This window comes from Schistocerca piceifrons, chromosome 1 (assembly GCF_021461385.2).
Source record: "Schistocerca piceifrons isolate TAMUIC-IGC-003096 chromosome 1, iqSchPice1.1, whole genome shotgun sequence".
NCBI classification, from domain to species: Eukaryota; Metazoa; Arthropoda; class Insecta; order Orthoptera; family Acrididae; genus Schistocerca; species Schistocerca piceifrons.
This window is the reverse complement of record NC_060138.1, coordinates 341,554,202-341,577,989: the sequence shown is the minus strand read 5'-3', so window position 1 is coordinate 341,577,989 and position 23,788 is coordinate 341,554,202. Positions and strand designations below refer to the sequence as shown.

Sequence of the window (23,788 nt, the reverse complement as noted above, 5' to 3'; positions counted from 1 at the left end):
AGAGGCAGCAGGTGTACAGGATAGGAATGTGACGCATGGGCACCGGATCTGGTGAGATCGTGCAATGCACAAGTATGATTACATGGAGGAGAGATTTGGGAAGGAGTGACAGAACAGAGCAAAGGAAGACTGTGGGGAAGAGGGTGTGATTGCAGGAGGTTAGTGGAGATGGAGACCAGGAGGATTACAGGAATGAAGGACGTGTTGCAAGGATAACCCCCATCTATGTAGTTCAGAAAAGTGTGTGATTGGGGAGAGGTTGGGGGTGGCAGCACAGTGAAGCTGTGTACAGGTGTGAAGATGACAGCAAGAATGGTTGTTGAAATTTCTTGCTATAATGACGACTATGACTACACCTGGCTGAACACACTAAAAGAGGTAAAAAATGAAAGCATTTGTCTGTTTGCCAGATTGTCAAGCACTCCGTAATGCAATTTATGATGTACGAGGTATGTCCCAAAAATTCCAGAGTTTTGTCCCAAAAATTTTCTACGCTTACCTTTTACTTTTTGTACATGGTTTCCTTTGAAATTCTCTCCTCCACAATTGATGTACCACTTCCAACACTGTTTCCAGTTCTGGAAGCCGTCTTGGTGTGCATCTTGTTGGATCGGTGCGAATTTTCTTTTATCTTGTTTGTTGTTGCAAATCTTTGTCATTGCAATGGGTTTTCAACTTTGTAAATAAAAAAAATTAAAAAAAAAAAAAAAAAAAAAAAAGAAGAAATCCTACAGAGGCCAGGTCGAGAGAGTGTGGAAGTTGAGGCAGCACAGTGATTTCATTTTTTATGCAATAGTCACGCACTGACAGAGATGAATGTACGGGTGTGTTATTGTGATGCAAGAGCCAAGAATTGTCTCACCACATTTCAGGCCATTTCTTTCTCAAATTTTCTCTCAGATATTGCAACATGTCTCGGTAGTACCATCAATTACCAGTTTGTCACTGTGGCACAAATTCATCATGGACTAATCCTTTAAAGTCGAAGAAAAGTATCAGCATGGCTTTGACATATGACCTGACATGAGGAGCTTTCTGTGGTCTTGGAGAACCTTTCCCTACCCATTGTGGAGATTGAACCTTGATCACAACATCATAACTGTAGACTCATGTCTCATCACCAGTTGTGATTCTCTTAAGCATCATTTCATTCTCATTTGTGCGATCCAAAAACTCTTTACAGATTGAGAGGTGAAGGTCTTTCTGGTCTTGACTCAGGAGCTGTGGGGAGAACTGGCGGCAGTGCAATGCATTCCAAGATGTTGTCAGGCTTTCATGGCATGATTGCAATTGAAATGTTTCATTCTTCTGCTATCTCTTTGACAATAAGTCTTCGATTGGCACTCACAATTTCATTGATGTTCCTGACGTGAGCACCGTCGGTAGACTTTGAAGAAGTCTTGAACGAGGGTCATCTATAACTTATGTCCGAACACTTTTAAACCACGTTAACCGTTCATAACACTGAGTATGGCTTAAGCACTCATCATGATAGGCTTCCTGCGTCATTTGGTGTGTCTCCGTAAAGGTTTTCTTGAGTTTCATGCAAAATTTAATGCAGATGCATGGCTCCTCTAACTGTGCCATCTTGAAATTTGCAAACTGTGCAGCACAACTTTCCACTTAATATAGCACCAAACAATAACTAACAGACATACAACAATGAAACTTCTGACAGTTACACGTTAAACACAGGTGTGTGTAGGGATATCATCCGCATTTTGCTCCAACACACCATTGGCACAAAATTACGAATGTTCTGGAATTTTTTGAACAGACCTCACACATGTTCATTGAGAAATTGGATGAAAATATTCCCTTTAAATGTCTTTTGCAGACTATACAATCGATGCTTTTCATGTGCCTTCCAAATATCATTAAATCCCTGTTCGAAAATTTGCAGGATTTGTATGTTTCTATGACAGCCATTGAAACAACATTTGCAGTTCTTGTTATGGCATGTGTTAGTATATTGTCAGTATATTTGAGGGATTGTGTTTCTTATTTAAACCCCTCTTTCTTTATCATTTGAACTTAAATTGATTTTCTAGTTAATATAGGTGAGTCAACTGTACTATTCATTATTGAGATTGTCTCCATCAGTTATGTATTTGATTTGATGTTTATATATAAAAACAAAGATGAGGTGACTTACCGAACGAAAGCGCTGGCAGGTCGATAGACACACAAACATACACACAAAATTCAAGCTTTCGCAACAAACTGTTGCCTCATCAGGAAAGAGGGAAGGAGAGGGAAAGACAAAAGGAAGTGGGTTTTAAGGGAGAGGGTAAGGAGTCTGCTTGTGTCTGTATGTGTGGATGGATATGTGTGTGTGTGCGAGTGTATACCTGTCCTTTTTTCCCCCTAAGGTAAGTCTTTTCGCTCCCGGGATTGGAATGACTCCTTACCCTCTCCCTTAAAACCCACTTCCTTTCGTCTTTCCCTCTCCTTCCCTCTTTCCTGATGAGGAAACAGTTTGTTGCGAAAGCTTGAATTTTGTGTGTATGTTTGTGTTTGTTTGTGTGTCTATCGACCTGCCAGCGCTTTCGTTCGGTAAGTCACCTCATCTTTGTTTTTATATATAATTTTTCCCACGTGGAATGTTTCCCTCTATTATATTGATTTGATGTTTATGTACTCTATAATGCTTTGTTGGGTGCAGTTGTCAGTGTAAGTGTAGGTGGGATTCAATTCAGTATGAAATAAAAATAAAACAGTTTTTGCATCCAGCACTTGTTTATTATGCCACTACGCGTTTCGGAGGTTCACACTGTTATCTTCTGGTGGAGAACTGTTTATTTACGTGGCTGGTATTGGTGAAGAGTACAAATGTTTTTTCAAAGTTACAGACCAAGGGCAGTGTAGTTTATTTTGCATTTTTTGCTAATGATGGAAGTTGTTTATTTGGAAAAGGCTCTTTAGAGGTTAAAAAGAATATGAATTTCTGACAGCGAATTGTATTTATAGGGACGGCAGAGTCGTAAAAGATCTGCATACTGTTGATTGATGTGTGCACTCCTACTGCACATTACATTTACATTGTCACTTCAAAGATACTGTGCGTGCTACAGATATGTTTGTACATAGGTTACATAGAAAAAAGATTAAACAGTATGTACATAAACATGTTTTTCAATTTTAAACTATGAATGGTCTGGACCATAGTATTGAGGTATGAATAACTCGGGTATTATATTAGGTAGCTATATAAACTTTTTATTTTTTGGGAAATATGAATGTGCTGCAGCATTGGATACAAAAATATTGGTTAAATGTTTGTTTTCCTTCTGTTTTTTTTATTTTTTATTTTTTTTTAAAAAAGGTTGAACATACTGAGATCACACGCATCAAAAAAAATTTTGCATCCCCTCAGTGTCCAGAACTCCTGAAGATACATGTTGACTGTTGATACTGTAACGCAGACAGAGTCCATTTGACTGTTCAGAAAGGTCACTAAACCTGCCCAGAGATGTAAACAACAATGCATGGGCAGTGCCTATTAGGCGGACGGGGTCCAACAGCTGATTAGTTCCAGTCATTCCACCAGGAAGGAGGTACACGGCTCATTCTGTCTGTAGTTCAACCATGCCTAGATGGTCAATACTGTGGTTTAATCGCATCCGCATTCTTACTTTGTGCCATGAAGTGCTCTCAACAAGGGAAATGTCCAGGCGTCTCTGAGTGATCCAAAGCGATGTTGTTCGGGCATGGAGGACATACAGATAGACAGGAACTGTTGATGACATGCCTCGCTCACGCCGCACAAGGGCTACTACTGCAGTGGATGACCGCTACCTACTGATTGTGGCTCGAAGGAACCCTGATAGCAATGCCACCATGTTGATAATGCTTTTCGTGCAGCCACAGGACATCGTGTTATGACTCAAACTGTGCGCAGTAGGCTGCATGATGCGCAACTTCATTCCCGACTTCCACGGCGAGGTCCACCTTTGCAACCACGACCCCATGCAGCGCAGTACAGATGGGCCCAACAACATGCTGAATGGACTGTTCAGGATTGGCATCACATTCTCTTCACTGATAAGTGTCGCATATGCCTTCAACCAGACAGTTGTCAGAGACGTGCTTGGAGGCAACCCAGTCAGGCTGAACACCTTAGATACACTGGGTGACATAATGTGGGGCCGACATACGCCGCTGGTGGTCATGGAAGGCGCTGTAATGGCTGTATGATATGTGAATGCCATCCTCCGACCGATAGTGCAGCCATATTGGCAGCATATTGGCGAGGCATTCGTCTTCATCGACGACAATTAACACCCCGATCGTGCACATCTAGTGAATGAGTTCCTTCAGGATGACGACATTGCTCGACTAGAGTGGCCAGTATGTTCTCCAGACATGAGCCCTATCAAACATGCCTGGAATAGATTGAAAAGGGCTATTTATGGATGACGTGACCCACCAACCACTCTTGAGGGATCGACGTGAATCGCAATTGAGGAGTGGGACAATCTGAACCTACAGTGCCTTGATGAACTTGTCGATAGTATGCCATGACGAATACAGGCATCCATCATTGCAAGAGGGCGTGCTACTGGGTATTGGAGGTACAGTAGTGTACAGCAATCTGGACCACCACCTCTGAAGGTCTCGCTGTATGGTGGTACAACAAGCAATGTATGGTTTTCATGAGCAATAGAATGGGTGGAAATGATCTTTATGTTGATCTCTATTTCAATTTTCTGTACAGGTTCTGGAACGCTTGGAACCGAGGCGATGCAAAACTTTTTTTGATGTGTTTACAACTACCTAATATAATAACTGAGTTGTGCACATGTCACTATTCTGGCACAGCCCGTTCATATTTTAAAAATGAAAAACATATTTATGTATACACCAGTTAATCTGTGTATCTAAACAATAGTATGTAGACCATTTACAATTCACTGTCAGAAATTCATATTTTTTTTAACCTCTAAAGTGCCTTTTCTAGATAAACAGTTTCTAACATTAGCATAAGACCCAGAAAAAGCCTGTGATTGTGAAAAGATGTCTGTATTCTTCACTAACCCCAGCCATGTAAATAAACAGTTCTACACCTGAAGATAGTTGTGTGGACCAGTAGTGGCAAAAGAAACTAGTGACTGATGCAGAGACTGTTTTACTTGTATTTCTCAACAGTAACAGCCCTCATAATGCTGTCCCTTCTGGGTGAAATATTCAATTCATTGTCAACTCAAATATTTTCTGTCACTTATTGTTACTTTCACATCTAACAAACCGTAGTGTATATGTAAGGAATCAGGTTGTATGCTGTTTCTGATTCCATGTTAAATTGTAGATATTACTTCTTATATTCCATGAATAATAAAAACAAGCAGATGGGAGGGACATTTTTTAAATATTTCAATTGGATGATGTAATGGTACTTTTTGTTTTATTCTTACTGTTGCCTGACCATAGCAGACCCATGTTCCATATGCATGGGATACTTGAACTTCGTCATTAGTAGTCTCATCACTAGGGGGTTCAGTAAATACAAATGAGAACAAACAATCAGTAATTTACCTTGTTTTTATTCACATGTGAATTGATTTGCATTGTTGTAATAATTTAACATCATATTGATTGCATGAATCAGTGGATAGTGCCATTGATTTACTCAGTTAGTAAAAGTTTTACAATAAGAAAGTAGATCAATTTGACAATACATCTAACTTCAAGCAGTGCTATTGGAAGAAAGCTGTGTAAGCTGTCTGGTTCAAGTTAAAAAACAAGCTGATGCTAGTGACAAAAGAAAAAATCAGCAATGTGAAAGTTTCATTAATATAAAGGCAATTCTCAGGATTCAAAGATAAAGCATTAGTTGATATTTTTCGTAGTAGAAATTACATTGAAAAATATTTAAAAACTATGGTTCTGGCAGTTGGGCACTTGACACTACACAGTGTAACTGAATGGCTAAGTTAACTCAGACATCTGAGGAAGGCAAGGGTACTCAACTGCCATAGAGCAAGAGTGGCAGTGTGGTGTTCAAGCAAACCTTCTGGTTGATTACTCATTTACACTAATACTTTAAATCAAAGAAGCTGTTAATTCCTAATTTGAATGGACAGAAAGTATGTTAAATGCCTTTTGGAAACAGACAAACTCTTTATGTGTCTGGTCAGGATAAGTTCTAATAAAAGGCACTGTTCTTTTACTTACATGTTGTTTTCATGATTTCCTTGCTTGAAAGTTTACATTTTGTACTGCTTGCCTGTAACATCATTTCTGTCCAGATTAAAACTGTAGGTTAAACTGAGATCCAAACCTGGACTAGTTGTGGATCTAAACGTGCCTCATAGCTCAGCTTAAAGGTTCAGTCTCCCAGTACCTGTATCTTATTTACCCAAACTCCAAAGACTGTCTCCTCTCTGCATGTCACGCTAGACTAGGACAACTCCTGGAAGAGAAAATGTAGTAAAGAAATACTCTAGGCTGTGTTTCCAGAATAAATTGTTCACTGTGCAGCAGGATTTTCATTGTAATGAAGCTTCTTGATAGACTAAAGCTTGGACATTTCATTTTGGGCTCTGTGCATCAATCTGTAAAAATAGAACCCTTAAAGGATCACTTTGTTGTCCATCTGTCTGTCTGTCCATCTGACTGTTAAGAACTCTTTCCTCAGGTATTGGGAGACCTATCAAGTTAAAATTACTGTCACATACTGAGGTCGATAGTTCCTTGGCGCTGTAGAAGACCCGACCATTTATGTTACATATTTTGATACTCACAACCTTCCTCATCAAAACCTATAAGGTACTTCCTGTTGATCTAGAATCATGAAATTTGGCAAGTAGCAAGGTGTCTCGGTACAAGCAAAAGAAAATATCTGAAAATTGTTAATCAGTAATTACGTCAAACGAAAAAAATATTGTTGTGTCATTTTTTATCTGTCTGTCCATCTGTTAAGAGCCCTTTTTCTCATGCACAGGTTGCCATATGAGGTTCAAGTTTATGTTCACACACTAATGTGTGTGGTCACTCGGAGGAGCGAAAAATTTTGATGGTATAAAAAATTTAACCTTCTAAGTCAGTGCAATGGCAAGATTTGGCCACTTACGTAACATACTTTGATACTTGAAAACTCAGTCATCAAAATGTGTAGAGTGCTTCCTATTGATGTAGAATCATGACATTTGGCAAGAACCAAGGTTTCACAGCACAAATAAAGGAAAAAATCCAAAAATTGTTAATTTGTAATTATATCACACAAAAATAATAAAATAATATTTTTTGTCATTTTTTGTCCAGCTGTCTGTGTGCTTGTTAATACCCCTTTTCCCCTCAAACAGTTTGGCACAGCAAATTCAAATTCTTGTGACAATCTGAAGTCTGTAGTTTCTTCGCAGTGTAAGAAATCTAATGTTTTAAGTTAACACAATCAAAAGATTCAGCCATTTATGTCATGTTTTGATATGCGCAAACTCACTCATCAAAACTATAGTGTACTTCCCACTGACATAGAACCATGACATTTGGCAATTTGCAAGGTGTCACGGTACAAGCAAAGTTTAAAAAAAAATCAAAAAATTGGTGAACTGTAATTTTACAAACATAAAAGTTTCTTTCTGCCATTAGTACATACATTACATTCATTATCCATCAAAAACACAATAGACGGACATTACTGCATGCAAATATTAAAAAAAAGTGAATCGATGTGATAACAGGCATTTTTTAAAATTTCATTTTACTCCAGTGCAGAGAAAAAGATTCCTTCTGAAAATAATGTCAAATCTATTACTAGTTAAGGTAAAGATAGTTCCACATTCTGGCCCAATTGATTTCCATGTCATCTTCGGCCAATAGCATCATTGGATGCAATATGGAGGGCCGTGATGTCATCATGGTGTTGGTTTCTTGGCCTTGGAACTGCTGCTCCTCTGTTAAGTAGCTCCTCAGCTGGCCAATAAGGCTTGAGTGCACTCTGTTCCATTCCTCTCACCCTGGCAGTACCAGAAAACGAACCTGGATCCTCACTCATCAAAACTATAGTGTACTTCCCACTGACATAGAACCATGACATTTGGCAATTTGCAAGGTGTCACGGTACAAGCAAAGTTTAAAAAAAAATCAAAAAATTGGTGAACTGTAATTATACAAACATAAAAGTTTCTTTCTGCCATTAGTACATACATTACATTCATTATCCATCAAAAACACAATAGACGGACATTACTGCATGCAAATATTAAAAAAAAGTGAATCGATGTGATAACAGGCATTTTTTAAAATTTCATTTTACTCCAGTGCAGAGAAAAAGATTCCTTCTGAAAATAATGTCAAATCTATTACTAGTTAAGGTAAAGATAGTTCCACATTCTGGCCCAATTGATTTCCATGTCATCTTCGGCCAATAGCATCATTGGATGCAATATGGAGGGCCGTGATGTCATCATGGTGTTGGTTTCTTGGCCTTGGAACTGCTGCTCCTCTGTTAAGTAGCTCCTCAGCTGGCCAATAAGGCTTGAGTGCACTCTGTTCCATTCCTCTCACCCTGGCAGTACCAGAAAACGAACCTGGATCCCCTGCGTGACAGTCATCTGCACTGACCACCCAGCTACGGATATGGACAAGTCTCTTACTAAGTCACCTGTAAAAAAAAAAATTTGATGTTTATATTGTTGCAACTGTAGGACTAAAATTTGCTATCTTCTGATACACACTTTTTGATGTGGCTCCTCTGTGTTAACTAATTATAGAACTTTCTGTTCAGAGGATATAAGTGACAGTGATGATGCTGTTGCTGATGGTGCTGATGCTGAACACACAAGTGATACAGACAATGAAGAATTTATGAGTAATGAAATGTCCCTTAAAAAAATGGGAGAGCTGCCACCTGAACTTGACATGTCTGATAGTGAGTTATCGGATGATGAAGCAGAAGATGTCCACAAGCCACCTGATGAATTGGAGGTAAGAACAATCAAGTAAACATAAAATTTACTGCAGGTTTTAATTCTTTCTGAACAGTGATAGGACATGGAGTTAGGGAAGTGGAATGTATTGGAAGTTAACTGAAAGTTAAGAGAAACTTTTAAAAAACATTTATTTGACATCAGTAACCCAAACAAGAATCTAAAATTGCTGCATAAATGTACCTTTTTCTATCATATTACTCAGTTCTAATCAAAAAGATTAATTCTTCAAATATTATCCATGCAAGTAAACTCTCTTTTCAATTTAATAGAACACCAGTTGATAAAACTTAAAATGTCGTAAAATAAAGCCTTACAAATTACACTAATCTTTCAGCAACTATGCTCTAAACACACTAATTTTACAATAAGGCAGAAAATGTGTAAAGCGTTTCTTGTCATTAGCAAGCAGATATATCAATTTAAAAATATATGTAAAATATACACTCAACATTTAACTGAAACCAGAAAATTAAGATGAATGTACTTCTTAAGCACTACCAACCTCTACGACTGGTCTGTTTTCTCAAAACTTTAAAGGATGTTACTCTTTCTCTCTGACTTTTCATGAACAACACAGCAAAACTGAACATAATTTATTAAATCACCAACCATCAGAAACAGTAGGACAAGAGCCCTACTTCCTTGACAGTCAAATTCTACCTGTATTAGATTAAACTGGGCTACTTTCTAATTATGAAGTTAAAATCTTCTGGATTATTAGGTCACATCATATTTCTTAAAAAATTGACGTTTCAGCTCATCTGCTGGGATCTACTTAAGGATCTTGTGTGCCCACTGTAGATCAAGCACTGTTAGAGACCAGTGTCACCTTCTCTTGTGAAGGGGAGTTTTCCCGCACTTGTGCTGGAGAAGTGGAGTTATTGGGTAACCAGCAGTCATAGGTTAGAAAGGGATTTTTCCTGTACATGTGGTGAAGAAGAGTTATGGGTTAAACTTACTACTGCTGCTGTTGATGGGCCCACATCATTGGCTAGAAGCGAAATGGACAGAGCATGAGAAGGGAATGTTATCCAAAATATTACTGTTCACAGAGGTGGGTTCCAGGGCATTGTTTGTATTTTCCCACACCATGGCCGTATATTTACTTCCTTGATGGTGAGGAGCCGTGTTGTTCGTTTCATGTTTGAGATGACATGTTATTCAGCTCCCCATGGGTCTAAGAGAATGACCACCTACATGGCTCCATGCTGAGTGTTACTCTTCCTCCTCACCATCAATGAGCTAGTGACCCCCATCAGACCACTGGTCACTCCCATGCTATGCATCATTGACTTTTACATTTGATATAGCTCGCAATACAAACATGAGTTCGGCATTTCTCTCATTGTACCATGGTCCATCATGATCCAGAATTCTATTTGATTATCCAGAGTTGTATATGTTTGCACAGTTCCAATTTTTAGGCCTCTTCTTTGATAAAGAGACATGGAGCTATGTGGGTAGTTATTCTCTTGGATTTGCGGGGAGCTGACTGATGTGTCAACTCAGTGCCTGGATTTTACACTACTCTTGTTTTCATAATTTAATCAAATATTTGGCTGACATCACTAACTGTAGATGAATTCTCTCTTAACTGAGGAACTACATCGCCTTGCTGTTTAGTCCCTTAACCCCCAAGTGAGGAACCAACAAATATTCTTCTGTCTGCAGATTAAGAGGGGTTTATAAAACATCTTTCTATGAAATAGCGATGTTAAATTGTGTCACATGATGCAGTGTTAAATTATAATTATTAAGAAATGTGTGTTTTTTTTATTTAGCATATGGTGGAACACATGGTGGTGTTATACACTATGTTAAAAATATAAAACTGTAGTACTAATGAAAAATAAAACATACAGTTCAGATGTATTACATATACAGCACACTCGTTAAATGGAGAAACAATCATTAAATTTAATTTGTCAATGTTGACAACAGTGTCCAGAGTCAGTCAGAGGAAGTCTTTCACATTGGCTTGATGTGATGTGAGAGTACACACCTGCACGATGTGTTGGATGGTCTGGGATATCTTCCTGCAACTGCAATGTAGATCAGATGCTGCTTTCTAGTTCTAAAGAAAGTCCTCACATATTCCATGGTTTGTGTGGATTCTGTGAGCTGTCTGTCACATATGTCAAGGCAGATCAAAGGTTGTTTAGATCGGTATGTGCTCCTGACAGTGCAGTTTTTATTGCTTGTTATTGGGATTGCAGCTTGTCAGATGTCACACTTGGGATATAATCAGTGAGGAAAGCTTGGGACTGGCCATAACTAGATGAAGGAACATCTGGTTCCAAAAACTAGCATTTTGTCTTCTTTTGATAATCTCTGTCTACTGTTGCCTGCTTTCCCTATGTTCATTTAATTAAAATTATTAATGTAATTTTCCTTTTATGGATAATATTAAGGGAGTTTCCAACAGTACCAAGTTCTTGAATAATGTACAGATATTAACTGCAGTGAACACAAGCCGCGTGGCTTTGTTAAATACATTGTGGCTCTGCTGTTAGTCAATGCAATCAACAAGTTGAGGACCTTTCAAGTGTGACACCCAAATACTTAAAGGTGGTGTTGCATTTTAAAGATTTTCATTTAAATTGATTTACAGTTGGCAGTTGACCTGTTTTATTGAGATAGAAACGTGGACGTTGTTTTACTTTGGTAGACTTGAGCAGCCACTAACAAGAGTACAAGTAAGTATCTTATTCAAAGACCTACTGACATGTTCTGCACCATGATAGGTTGTTGCAAATATGATCCACAGACATGCAAAAAAACTTAACTTAACTGCCACCAGACTGAAAATTTATTGTCTTTCCATATTCTTTCAGTTTCATCCATAGTCTTTCTTTGGATACCATGTGCGTAAGCAAACTTCAGAATCATTTGCTTGCTGATTTTTCTCTAGAATAATTTTGAAAAATATATTACCTAACATATTATTTAGTAGCTGAGCTAGAGTTGTACCAGGGATACTTCTAGGAACTTTAGGAGTCCCCTCATAATTGCAGTTAAATCAACAAATATTATATATGTTTTAAAGCCTTCTTGTGAAAGCTTTTTTCGGTGAAGGGTATGAGATTGAGGGCTTGGTATGTGCAGGTGTGATCTCCTTGAAAACCATCTTGTTCAACTGGGTTGTTATCATTAACCTTCCTCTCCCTATGCACCATTGAATTTGTATCTTCCATTGTTTAGAGGAATGTTGTTACTTCCTTGCAACAGCTCTGTTATTTTGTTGTACATTTCATATACATACTGAAAATGCGTGACCATCAACACAGTTTTCTTGCTGAGAAGGAAATGTTGAGGACATCTGAGTGCAGAATACTCTCTTCTGCTAAAAAGTGCTTTACAGGGATGGCATTGTAGGCTATTATATTGTTCTGGTACAGAATCTGTAATTTGTTCCTCCACAAATTGAGTAGTTTGTCCCTTATTTGTTGTTGCTGCGTGGCTGGAACTTTTGGGTAGTACTTCTGAATTGTTTGCTCCTATTCAGTCTATATGTAAAAAATGTTAGTATTGCTTTCAGTTTTGACTGGCTTATACATGATAGTTTCAGTTTGGGCAACATAGGGAGTCTTTCAGTATATTGATTAGAACTAAACTCTACAATCAGACCCAGAGGACCATGCAGTGCCAAGCTGACCTATCATCTGACATATGGCACCATTTGAATGCTGTATGGAAAGGGTCAACATGACATTCTCTTGGCGGTTGTTGGATTCCGAGACCTTGGAGCCACTACTTCCCATTCAAGTAGCTTGTCAGCTGTCATAATGATGTTGAGTGGACCCCATTCTAGTCCTCTCACCAAGGAAAAATTCCTTCTCCACATGGCAGTCAGACATGCTGATCACTCAGCTATAGAGATGGAGAGGAATGATTAAACATTACAAAATGCTGCATTGTAAGATACAATCATTCTTCACTAGATGTCATGTATATCATGCTGCATCTCTTTCAAAAAATTAGACTATTAGTTATTGCAATCTAAAATGTTAAATTTTAAAAAAATTGCAATGTTAGTATCAGTAATGTGTAGACAGATTCCAATTTTCTGCATATTTTATTTCAAATCTGTATAAAGCTGACTTTCATGCATATGATGTGAAACATTCTACCTAAAAGAACTCATGCCAAACTGGGTCATTGCAAACTGAATAACTCTTTATCATTAGCAAATTTGTGTCTTGGAATATCTGTAGATTTTTGGCAAAGCAGCAGTTTCCACATCCTTTATAATGTGGAATATTTCTTAATAGAAATGAGTTCTGAGGATGCAAAATAAGATTATAAAAATAGAGTTATTGGTTGATGAATTCTTTTCAGGTTATCAGCTGAGAGATGGTGTCGTCTTGTCGCAACGTTTCAATGAGGTTCGTACCCCTCATCTTCTGACTTCACAGAAGATGATGGGTATGAAACTCATTGAAACGTTGTGACTAGACGACACCACCTCTCAGCTGAGAAGAATTCATCAGTGGAATACGCCGAGAAAGACTGCAATTGCATATAGAGTTTTTGGTTATTGTGCCTCTGCGTACATTAGCTAAGTTCTCTGTTGAGCCAGTATGTAAAGGTGTGTTCTGTTATGAATTTGTCTGTGTTGCTCAATATGTATGTTGTTAAGGAATGACAACTTCTCGTGGATGATAGTAGATCGTTTGGTTTTGACAGATTTATTATCTCAAAAGTGTCATAAAAATATATTTTCTGTCATAGGTGGCAAGTGATGAAACTGATGATGAAACTGTTCCAGAACCACCAGGTCTTGTTACATTAAAAATGGTAGAGGAGTGGCGAGAAAAGTTGAAAACTGATAAGTATGTTTTATGTTTATAGTAGATATTAATTGTTTTTGTATATGTGTTGTAAGAATTTAGATTTGTGATGAATATATCCAAATTACCATACTGTGAAATTAATTTTCTTTGTTTCTATTAAATTTGCAAAATGAGGAAAGGGAGACAAAAGAAATAATTTTAATGGAACAGTGAATGTCTTTAACAAATTGTATATTTATTTATATAATAGAGGGAAACATTCCACGCGGGAAAAATATATTTAAAAACAAAGATGATGTGACTTACCATACGAAAGCGCTGGCAGGTCGATAGAAACACAAACAAACACATACATACACACAAAATTCTAGCTTTCGCAACCAATGGTTGCTTCGTCAGGAAAGAGGGAAGGAGAGGGAAAGACGAAAGGATGTGGGTTTTAAGGGAGAGGGGTAAGGAGTCATTCCAATCCCGGGAGCGGAAAGACTTACTTTAGGGGGAAAAAAGGACAGATATACACTCGCACACACATATCCATCCGCACATACACAGACACAAACAGACATTTGTAAAGGCAAAGAGTTTGGGCAGAGATGTCAGTCGAGGCGGAAGTACAGAGGCAAAGATGTTGTTGAAGGACAGGTGAGGTATGAGCGGCGGCAACTTGAAATTAGCGGAGGTTGAGGCCTGGCGGATAACGAGAAGAGAGGATATACTGAAGGGCAAGTTCCCATCTCCGGAGTTCTGACAGGTTGGTGTTAGTGGGAAGTATCCAGATAACCCGGACGGTGTAACACTGTGCCAAGATGTGCTGGCCGTGCACCAAGGCATGTTTAGCCACAGGGTGGTGGTCATTACCAACAAACACTGTCTGCCTGTGTCCATTCATGCGAATTGACAGTTTGTTGCTGGTTATTCCCACATAGAAAGCTTCACAGTGTAGGCAGGTCAGTTGGTAAATCACGTGGGTGCTTTCACACGTGGCTCTGCCTTTGATCGTGTACACTTTCCGGGTTACAGGACTGGAGTAGGTGGTGGTGGGAGGGTGCATTGGACAGGTTTTACACCATGGGCGATTACAAGGGTAGGAGCCAGAGGGTAAGGAAGGTGGTTTGGGGATTTCCTAGGGATGAACTAAGAGGTTACGAAGGTTAGGTGGACGGCGGAAAGACACACTTGGTGGAGTGGGGAGGATTTCATGAAGGATGGATCTCATTTCAGGGCAGGATTTGAGGAAGTCGTATCCCTGCTGGAGAGCCACATTCAGAGTCTGATCCAGTCCCGGAAAGTATCCTGTCACAAGTGGGGCACTTTTGTGGTTCTTCTGTGGGAGGTTCTGGGTTTGAGGGGACGAGGAAGTGGCTCTGGTTATTTGCTTCTGTACCAGGTCGGGAGGGTAGTTGCGGGATGTGAAAGCTGTTTTCAGGTTGTTGGTGTAACGGTTTAGGGATTCCGGTCTGGAGCAGATTCGTTTGCCACGAAGACCTTCTGCTTGTGGCTGTATATGTGTGGATGGATATGTGTGTGTGTGTGTGTGTGTGTGTGTGTGTGTGTGTGTGTGTGTGCGAGTGTACACCTGTCCTTTTTTCCCCCTAAGGTAAGTCTTTCCGCTCCCGGGATTTGAATGACTCCTTACCCTCTCCCTTAAAACCCACATCCTTTCATCTTTCCCTCTCCTTCCCTTTTTCCTGACGAAGCAACTGTGGGTTGCGAAAGCTCGAAATTTTGTGTGTGTGTTTGTGTGTTTTTTTTTTTATTGTGCCTATCTACCAGCGCTTTCCCATTTGGTAAGTCATGGAATCTTTGTTTTTAATATATTTTTCCCATGTGGAATGTTTCTTTCTATTTTATTTATGTATATACTTTGATATGTTGAAAGCCATTGTTAGAATTAATAGGTGAAGCAAACTTTAAATCTAATGCAGACTCATTGCTCTAAATTTCTTCATCTGTTTGATTAAAGAAGGGACTCCACAGTGCCCTTTTTTATTTCCATAAGCACCTATGTCAATGAGTTAAAACCCGAAAGTCACAGAAAATTTGCAGATACACTGAGGATGCCCCAGAATGTTGCTCATAAGCTTGTTGTTGTTGTGGTGGCCTTCAGTCCTGAGACTGGTTTGATGCAGCTCTCTATGCTACACTATCCTGTGCAAGCTTCTTCATCTCCCAGTACTTACTGCTGCCATCTACATCCTTCTGAATCTGCTTAGTGTATTCATCTCTTGGTCTCCCTCTACAATTTTTACCCTCCACACTGCCCTCCAATGGTAGATTTGTGATCCCTTGATGCCTCAGAACATGTCCTACCAACCAGTCCCTTCTTCTTGTCAAGTTGTGCCACAAACTCCTCTTCTCCCCAATCCTGTTCAATACCTCCTCATTAGTTATGTAATCTACCAATCTAATATTCAGCATTCTTCTGTAGCACCACATTTTGAAAGCTTCTATTCTCTTCTTTTCCAAACTATTTATCATCCATGTTTCACGTCCATACATGGCTACACTCCATACAAGTACTTTCAGAAACGACTTCCTGACACTTAAATCTATACTCGATGTTAACAAATTTCTCTTCTTCAGAAACACTTTCCTTGCCATTGGCAAGACTGGCATTTTATATCTTCTCTACTTCGACCATCATCAGTTATTTTGCTCCCCAAGTAGCAAAACTCCTTTACTACTTTAAGTGTCCCATTTCCTAATCTAATTCCCTCAGCATCACCCGACTTAATTCGACTACATTCCATTATCCTCATTTTGCTTTTGTTGATGTTCATCTTATATCCTCCTTTCAAGACACTGATCATTCCATTCAGCTGCTCTTCCAAGTCCTTTGCTGTCTCTGACAGAATTACAATGTCATCGGCGAACCTCAAAGTTTTTATTTCTTCTCCCTGAATTGTAATACCTACTCCGAATTTTTCTTTTGTTTCCTTTACTGCTTGCTCAATATACAGATTGAATAACGTCGGGGAGAGGCTACAACCTGTCTCACTCCCTTCCCAGCCACTGCTTCCCTTTCATGCCCCCTCGAATTTTATAACTGCCATCTGGTTTCTGTACAAATTGTAAATAGCTTTTTGCTCCCTGTGTTTTACCCCTGCTACCTTTAGAATTTGAAAGAGAGTATTCCAGTCAACATTGTCAAAAGCTTTCAATAATCTACAAATGCTAGAAACGTAGGTTTGCCTTTCCTTAATCTTTCTTCTAAGATAAGTCGTAAGGTTAGTATTGCCTCACGTGTTCCAACATTTCTACAGAATCCAAACTGATCTTCCCTGAGGTCGGCTTCTACCAGTTTTTCCATTCGTCTGTAAAGAATTCGCATTAGTATTTTGCAGCTGTGACTTATTAAACTGATAGTTCAGTAATTTTCACATCTGTCAACACCTGCTTTCTTTGGGATTGGGATTATTACATTCTTCTTGAAGTCTGAGGGTATTTTGCCTGTCTCATACATCTTGCTCACCAGATGGTGGAGTTTTGTCAGGACTGGCTCTCCCAAGGCCGTCAGTAGTTCTAATGGAATGTTGTCTACACCTGGGGCCTTGTTTCGACTCACGTCTTTTGGTGCTCTGTCAAACTCTTCACGCAGTATCGTATATCGCATTTCATCTTCATCTATATCGTCTTCCATTTCCATAATATTGTCCTCAAGTACATCGCACTTGTATAGACCCTCTATATACTCATTCCACCTTTCTGCTTTCCCTTTTTTGCTTAGAACTGGGTTTCCATCTGAGCTCTTAATATTCATACAAGTGGTTCTCTTTTCTCCAAAGGTCTCTTTAATTTTCCTATAGGCAGTATCTATCTTACCCCTAGTGAGATATGCCTCTACATCCTTACATTTGTCCTCTTGCCATCCCTGCTTAGCCATTTTGCACTTCCTGTCGATCTCATTTTTGAGACGTTTGTATTCCTTTTTGCCTGCTTCATTTACTGCATTTTTATATTTTCTCCTTTCATCAATTAAATTCAGTATTTCTTCTGTTACCCAAGGATTTCTACTAGCCCTCGTCTTTTTACGTATTTGATCCTCTGCTGCCTTCACTACTTCATTCCTCAGAGCTACCCATTCTTCTTCTACTGTATTTCTTTCCCCCATTCCTGTCAATTGTTCCCTTATGTTCTCCCTGAAACTCTGTACAACCTCTGGTTTAGTCAGTTTATCCAGGTCCCATCTCCTTAAATTCCCACCTTTTTGCAGTTTCTTCAGTTTTAATCTACAGTTCATAAACAACAGATTATGGTCAGAGTCCACATCTGCCCCTGGAAATGTCTTTATAAAACCTGGTTCCTAAATCTCTGTCTTACCATTATATAATCTATCTGATATCTTCTAGTATCTCCAGGATTCTTCCATGTATACAACCTTCTTTTATGATTCTTGAACCAAGTGTTAGCTATGATTAAGTTATGCTCTGTGCAAAATTCTACCAGATGGCTTCCTCTTTCATTTCTTAGCCCCAATCCATATTCACCTACTATATTTCCTTCTCTCCCTTTTCCTACTTTCGAATTCCAGTCACCCATGACTATTAAATTTTCGTCTCCCCCCTCATATATTTCATCAATTTCTTCATCATCTGCAGAGCTAGTTGGCATACAAACTTTTACTACTGTAATAGGCATGGTCTTTGTGTCTATCTTGGTCACAACAATGCATTCACTATGCTGTTTGTAGTAGCATACCCGCACTCCTATTTTTTTTTTTTTTTTTTTGTTATTAAGCCTACTCCTGCATTACCCCTATTTGATTTTGTGTTTATAACCCTGTATTCACCTGACCAAAGGTCTTGTTACTCCTGCCACCGAACTTCACTAATTCCCACTATATCTGGCTTTAACCTATCCATTTCCCTTTTTCAATTTTATAACCTACCTGCCCGATTAAGGGATCTGACATTCCACGCTCCGATCCGTAGAACGCAGTTTTCTTTCTCCTGATAACGGTGTCCTCTTGAGTAGTCCCCGCCCGGAGATCCGAATGGGAGACTAAATAGGCCTCCGGAACATTTTATCCACGAGGACGCCATCATCATTTAACTATACAGTAAAGCTGCATGCCCTCGGGAAAAATTGCGGCTGTAGTTTCCCCTTGCTTTCAGCCGTTCGCAGTACCAGCACAGCAAGGCCGTTTTTGTTAGCGTTACAAGGCCAGATCAGTCAATCATCTAGACTGTTGCCCCTGCAACTACTGAAAAGGTTGCTGCCCCTCTTCAGGAACCACACATTTGTCTGGCCTCTCAACAGATACCCCTCCGTTGTGGTTGCACCTACGGTACGGCCATCTGTATCGCTGAAGCACGCAAGCGTTCCCACCAACAGTGAGGTGCATGGTTCATAGGGGGGGGGGGGGGGGCATAAGCTTAAGGATTTAAAAAAAAAAAATTATACATAATAAAGTAACTTTCAACTAAGAATTTATTTTCTCCAACATGCACCTGAGCCAGTATATACTGGTGGATGCAAGAAATGTCGTTATGCTGTGACCGAATCAATTTGTACTCAAATGCATTCTATTGGTACTTAATTGTGTGATTTGTGTACAAGAGTTTGTTGTTCCTATAAAGGCTCATTGGATTTATACTTCATACTGAAATACATGTGCAGTCTATGGAACTGTGTTCATTATGTATTTTATTTATGGCACAGCTGGTAGAGATTCAATTCAGTGACTTGACATAGTCAGTATTACCAGAAACTAACTGCTGACTTGGTGAGACAGATGATTTGCATGCAGTGTGCATATGCTACTTGAAGATCATGCAAGGAAGATTCAACCAGTTGCGGTAACAGAGGATCTACTTCTTCACATGGAAGCATACCTGTCTAGAAGAAAGTGTGCTTTTGCATACAAAACTAGATTTTCAGTGTCAGCAGTGTGGCTGACATTGTATTACAATTGACTGCATTCTTAATATCATCAAGAGATATTTGTATTCAAGATGTAATATTAGAAACGACACAGTATTCTTTTTTTCCCCCCTTTTGTGCACAGGTGCAAAGAGCTATGAACTCCTTGAGGGAAGTCATTTTCCGGCGTAGGCTGTTGTTTTATTTAGAAATTAACAAATTATTTCTTAATTTAAAACAATTGAAAATCCAGGATGGAATGTAACAATATTATGTATGTATATTATGTTATTTCTTAATATGGTGATTAGCTTATTTTGCCCCCTTGGGCATTATCAAGTTACAGTACAAATTGTAATGCAGATAGTATGCAACATGTGATTGCAACTCTAATAACAACTTTCCAAAAAATTAGTAAGCATACGCACCACTATGTTATACTTAAAGTCCATATGAAAAATGGAGGACACACACACACACACACACACACACACACACACACACACACACACACACTGCAGTCCTTACATGTATTTTGTCACTGGGCCAGCCAACTATACATTAAAATATGTAAGTGTAACTATTAAAATGTAAATGCATTTGATGTAGTCAGCATCTTAGAATCAAATGGATGTGTGGTGATATGTCATGCTAGGCCCTTCTAGCTGTGCCCCATGAGGCAAGGGCACTGGGGAGTGCTTGTCAACGTGCAAGTGGGCAGCTGCAGTTAGTACAAGCCACCTGCCAGGCAGCCCTATTGCCCGTGTTTCTGTGTGTGCGTAAACCATTTTGTCACCCCTTGCCATTGGTGGAAGGCCAGGGCAGTACAGTCTCATAAACTACAGCCCAGTTGTGTGACTGTCTGCACTTCAGCTGTTCACCCACCTGTGTCCATTGCTGCCCATGGGTGCCCAGCTGCCAGCGGCTGGACACTTGAACTGGAAGAGCCTACTATATGCGCTACAATCTTTACTGTAGCGTGGTAATGCCCAAGGGGGCAAAATTAGCTAGTTGATACACCATGAAATAAAGTGTTTATTTCAAGGCAAAAATAACAGGCTACACAGGAGAAAGCCTTCTCTCAAGGAAGCAACAATATTGCGGATAACTGTTGCAGGTTTATCACAATGGTACCTGTTTCAGGATGGTCCTGCTAACAGATCAGGTATCATTTACCAGAGAGAGCCCTCTCAAGCAAACCAATTTTCATATGAGAAAATCAGAACTCATTACTATCAGTTACAGTTTACAGTGGATGTAAAGACAGCATTTATTGGTAATCTGTTCTTTTCATTGCATGTAAACAGTCAGGCGTACCATGTCTTCATGGAGCAGATTATTTTGTTGTTATTATGTCACTTGCCATACACCGACAGCTATAAATGTAGCAGGTTAAAGTGTTCACACATTTTAGTGTCAAAACCCAGAACTTGAGTCTCTTGGACATTGTGTAAGGAGAGAAAATGTTCTTATATGTCCACTGGGGGTCTAAATCATATCTTTATTAAATGATAAATGAGTAGACAATCCACAGCCACTAATATCCAGAGTATTTGCAACATATAAGACGCTTTTCAAAAGTCTGAAGGTACTTGAATGGCTGTGTTTAAATTGACAAATTGTTATGTAAATTTTAGTTATAAAATCTGCTAATTAACGCTGTTTGTGTTTCTGTTTTTAGGACTTCATCAACAATAAGTTGTGTTGTGAAAGCATTTCATGGTGCTCTAAACAGAGTGGCAGCAGAAGAGGATAAAACAGCACCATCACTCAGAGTTGTAGGAAGTTCAGGTAACTGTCATATTTATATTTTGAAAGTAAATATGATAAATTTTCAATTACCCCATTATAGTTTCAGCTCTCTGAGACTGCAGGCATGTGTGCAAGTTGCGTTTGCGTGAGAGGGAGAGAGAGAGAGAGAGAGAGAGAGAGAGAGAGAGAGAGAGAGAGAGAGTGTGTGTGTGTGTGTGTGTGTGTGTGTGTGTGTGTGTGTGTCTGCTGCTGATAAAGGCCTTAATGGCCAAAAGCTATGATTGTGTGAATCTTTTTGTTGTGCCTATTGGGACTCAGCATCTCCGCTATATGGTGAGTAGCAACTTTCCTAGTCTGGTATTGTTACATTCCATCCTGGATTTTCCATTGTTCAATTACCCTCACTGTTATTTCTGCAAGTTATATTTTTGTTTGTTTGTATATTATTACAGTTTTCAATGCTGTTGTCCAGTTATGTGTACTTGAACTACAACCTGCTATCAAAAGCTTTCTGCAGTTACCTCCTGGGAAACGAATACCTCCACATAAATGTAAGAAATGGGTGAAGATTAAAACTACGCTCAGATGCTACCTAGCAGATTTATTAAAGGTTTGTGTGTATTTCTTTTTGCAGTTGTTTTGTGGAATTTGTGAATATCTGGCCATTTCTATCGTAGATAAATGCTAACAGACTACTATAACTGACAAGTTTGTTTGCCTGGCCATCCTCTGCAGCAAGCAAAGAAATACTTCTTTCGTTAATAAAATTGCCTTTTCTTGCTGCAACGTAATTTTTTTCCCCCAGAAACGTTTCACCTTTTTCTTGCTCTAAGGCATATTCAGTGGGATCTGTAACAATACAGTTTTGTTATTTTTAGGTTATTAAACAGTTCCCATTGCATTTCTTATGTAAATAAGTAATTACGTATAGTTTGCTGTGATCTGTGTTTCCTCTCATTTGGTCTGGTCGGAAATAAAGGTTTAGTGCGACCTCCAGACCAGATGAGAGGAAATGCAGATCACAGCTGACTGTAAGTAATTACTTATTTACATAAAACATGACATGAACTGTTTGATAATATAAAAATAACAAAATGGTATCATTATAGATTCCTCTGAACTAGCCTTAGAGCAAGAAAAAGGCGAAACACATATGGGTAAAATAAATTAAGTTGCAGCAAGGAAATGTGGCTTTATTTACAAAACAAGTATTACTAAACTGAGTTCACTTCTGACTGACTGCAGCATTCTCTCAGAATTGCTACAATTTATAGAGCAGTACATCCAAAAAAAATTTTGTTTAAAGTATCAAATGATGGCCAACATTGTAATGATGCTAAGATTTTGTGACACAGTTTCTTGCTTATCTGTTGTTTATACTGAAAGTGGTGTATGTTTTACATTCTGATACTGATTATGACTGTAGGAGTGTAACTATTGCATACTTCTTTGCTGACTGGAAACAAAGTTTGGATGTGTTTTAGCAATCAGTTCTGTCATGACTTAAACAAGTGGACAAGAGCTGCTTCATTTTGTCCCTTTTTTGTGGCTGGACCATCTTTGACATTGCTGTTGTTCAAAAAGACAGTAAAGATTCAAGAACCTTTTGACCGATTAAAATGAAGTTTAATTTCTCTGCTCTAATGATGTACACAGTTTTTCTTTCAATAAATATTAATTTGTGTAATGTGACTGTTCATATTACTTTGACAATGGTTTTGGGTCCAGGAGTGCTAGTAGAAAAAAATAGAAAACTGCTTAGTTGTATTTAGCCAACCTAAAACTTGTAATTGTGGCAAAGACGAAACATTGATTGATACCGACGAAGTAGTTTTGTATGATGAATTTGGTAAATATTAATTGACACTGAACTGCGTTTGTGAATTTCACAGGAAAGAGAATGTGTTCTTTTAGCAATGGCAAAATGATTTGTGAAATATAAAGAGACGACTGAGAAGAGAGACAACATATTGAGAAACTAAGTAGAGTGAATTGCACTTTCTGGTCAAGTCAAATGAAAATGATTCTAATAGATTCTGATTTTTGGACTATAATTGAGTCTTGTGAGATGGAACTTGATGAAGGTGGGCCAGTCGCTGATCAAAAGGCATATATATCATGTCAAGGTAAGGTACTAGCAAAAACTGTACTTTCCAGATGCGATGAGCTGCAAGTGCTTATACCAAATATGCAAACTCATAAATAGTATGGAAAAAATTTCAAAAATTATACACCTCTATGGATAACAAATTTCACACTGTGCAACTGAGCAGGAAGACTCTAAAATGGAGGACTATGAGTCTGTGGAAAATTATCTGGGGCTGAAAAATAAAACTGTAGCAGATCTAGTGGATATTGGTGATGAAATCGAAGATGGAGATCTAGTAGTGTCTAATCTACTTGGACTTTCACACAAATGTTATGCAACAGTTACAGCTCTGTGAAATT

General features: G+C 38.8%; 1 protein-coding gene across 1 annotated transcript in view; it reads left to right on the top strand.

Annotated features, from left to right (window-relative positions):
* LOC124788150 (nucleolar complex protein 2 homolog) overlaps nt 1–23,788 on the top strand; it is a 143,188-nt gene that overhangs the window by 17,707 nt on the left and 101,693 nt on the right. The window contains exons 2-5 of the mRNA XM_047255300.1: nt 8,729–8,928; nt 13,665–13,765; nt 21,270–21,379; nt 21,793–21,950. Coding sequence (XP_047111256.1) covers nt 8,729–8,928; nt 13,665–13,765; nt 21,270–21,379; nt 21,793–21,950 — 569 coding nt within the window. The remainder of the gene's footprint in view (nt 1–8,728; nt 8,929–13,664; nt 13,766–21,269; nt 21,380–21,792; nt 21,951–23,788) is intronic.